Source organism: Emiliania huxleyi, assembly GCF_000372725.1.
Source record: "Emiliania huxleyi CCMP1516 unplaced genomic scaffold EMIHUscaffold_9605, whole genome shotgun sequence".
NCBI lineage: Eukaryota > Haptophyta > Isochrysidales > Noelaerhabdaceae > Emiliania > Emiliania huxleyi.
The window spans coordinates 1-1,166 of NW_005194872.1; the positions used below are offsets into that span (position 1 = coordinate 1).

The 1,166-nt window shown below is 70.2% G+C and overlaps 1 protein-coding gene across 1 annotated transcript; it reads left to right on the top strand.

Moving 5' to 3' along the window:
• Window positions 1-583: 583 nt before the first annotated feature.
• EMIHUDRAFT_374564 (hypothetical protein) lies at window positions 584-1,166 on the top strand. Its single transcript, XM_005756559.1, has one exon. The coding sequence runs from the start codon at window positions 638-640 to the stop codon at window positions 1,067-1,069; it is 432 nt and encodes a 143-aa protein (XP_005756616.1). The 5' UTR covers window positions 584-637; the 3' UTR covers window positions 1,070-1,166.

The window sequence follows — 1,166 nt, forward strand, 5'->3', positions numbered from 1 at the left end:
CGGTCGCAGTGGCATGGGCTCCCAGGCTCAAAAGCGCTCCCGTCAACAGCGAGCGAGCGCCGCCGTTGCTCCTCCTCCCGCCGCCGCTCACCGAGACTCGGTGCCGCCGTTCTTGCCGCCGCCGCCGCCGCCGCCGCCGCCGCCGCCGCCGCCTCGCGCCTCGCCTCCGTCACCGCCGCCCTCCATCTCGCAGCGGCGCGTCCCTCTGATGGCGCGGGCGCCTCGCTCACCGGCGCCTCGCCGCCGCCCCCCCCCCTTCTCGCGCCGCTCCGCTCGTGGCCGCCGCCTCCCCTGTCAATCCCGCCGCCTCCCCTGTCATCCCGCCGCCCGCACCACCGCCGCCACCGCCTCGCGCCTCGCCGCCGCCGCCACCGACCGCCCGCTCCCCTGCGCCGCTGAGAGCGCGGTGCAGGGGGCGAGCCCCCGCGGCGCAGCCTCACCGCAGTGCACTGCGCTCTCCGCGCCCCTGACGATTAGTGAGGAGGTGGTGTTGCACAGCATGGAGCTCGGCGAGCGTTTAGCGAGCCCCTCAGCTAGTACCACAAAAGAAATCAACGCTTTTACTGCGGCACCGTGTGTGTCTCTCGCGCACCGGACCGGAAGCTGTTCCGCATTCATCTACCCTTGAAGCCAGAGAATGCGATTTTCACTGGCCCTAACGCTGCTCTCTGCCGCCAGCGCGCTCGTGCTCCCGCATGCGCCGGCGGTGGCGCCGCGCGCGCCGCCTCGCGCCGCCTCGCCGGAGATGCTGGGCGTGCTCGACCGGCTCACGGAGCTCCTCTTTCCTGACTCGAAGAGCGGCACGAGCAGCACTGCAGTCAGCCGCCTCAAGGTGGTGCTGGCGAACGACCGCACGGGCGTGGACGAGGCGACCATGCGCCAGATCCGCAGCGAGATACAGGACGTCGTGACCAAGTACCTGGCGATCGACGAGGAGGGCGTCAACTTCGACGTCATGACCGACGACCGGCTGACGCTGCTGACGGCAACCTTCCCGATTCTGAGCCAGACGAAGGGCGGCGGGAAGGTGCGCGCGCTACAGATGGACGTCGCGACCAACGACGGCTAGACGCTGTGGCCTGTACCTGACCTGTGTGCCCCTACCCCCCTCACACACGTCCACCGCAACCAAATCTCACCCGCAGGTAGCGTATGATCTGTGAGTG

Bases quoted from the DNA above. Each gene is read 5' to 3' on its own strand.
- EMIHUDRAFT_374564 (XM_005756559.1), top strand. From the start codon at position 638: ATGCGATTTTCACTGGCCCTAACGCTGCTCTCTGCCGCCAGCGCGCTC.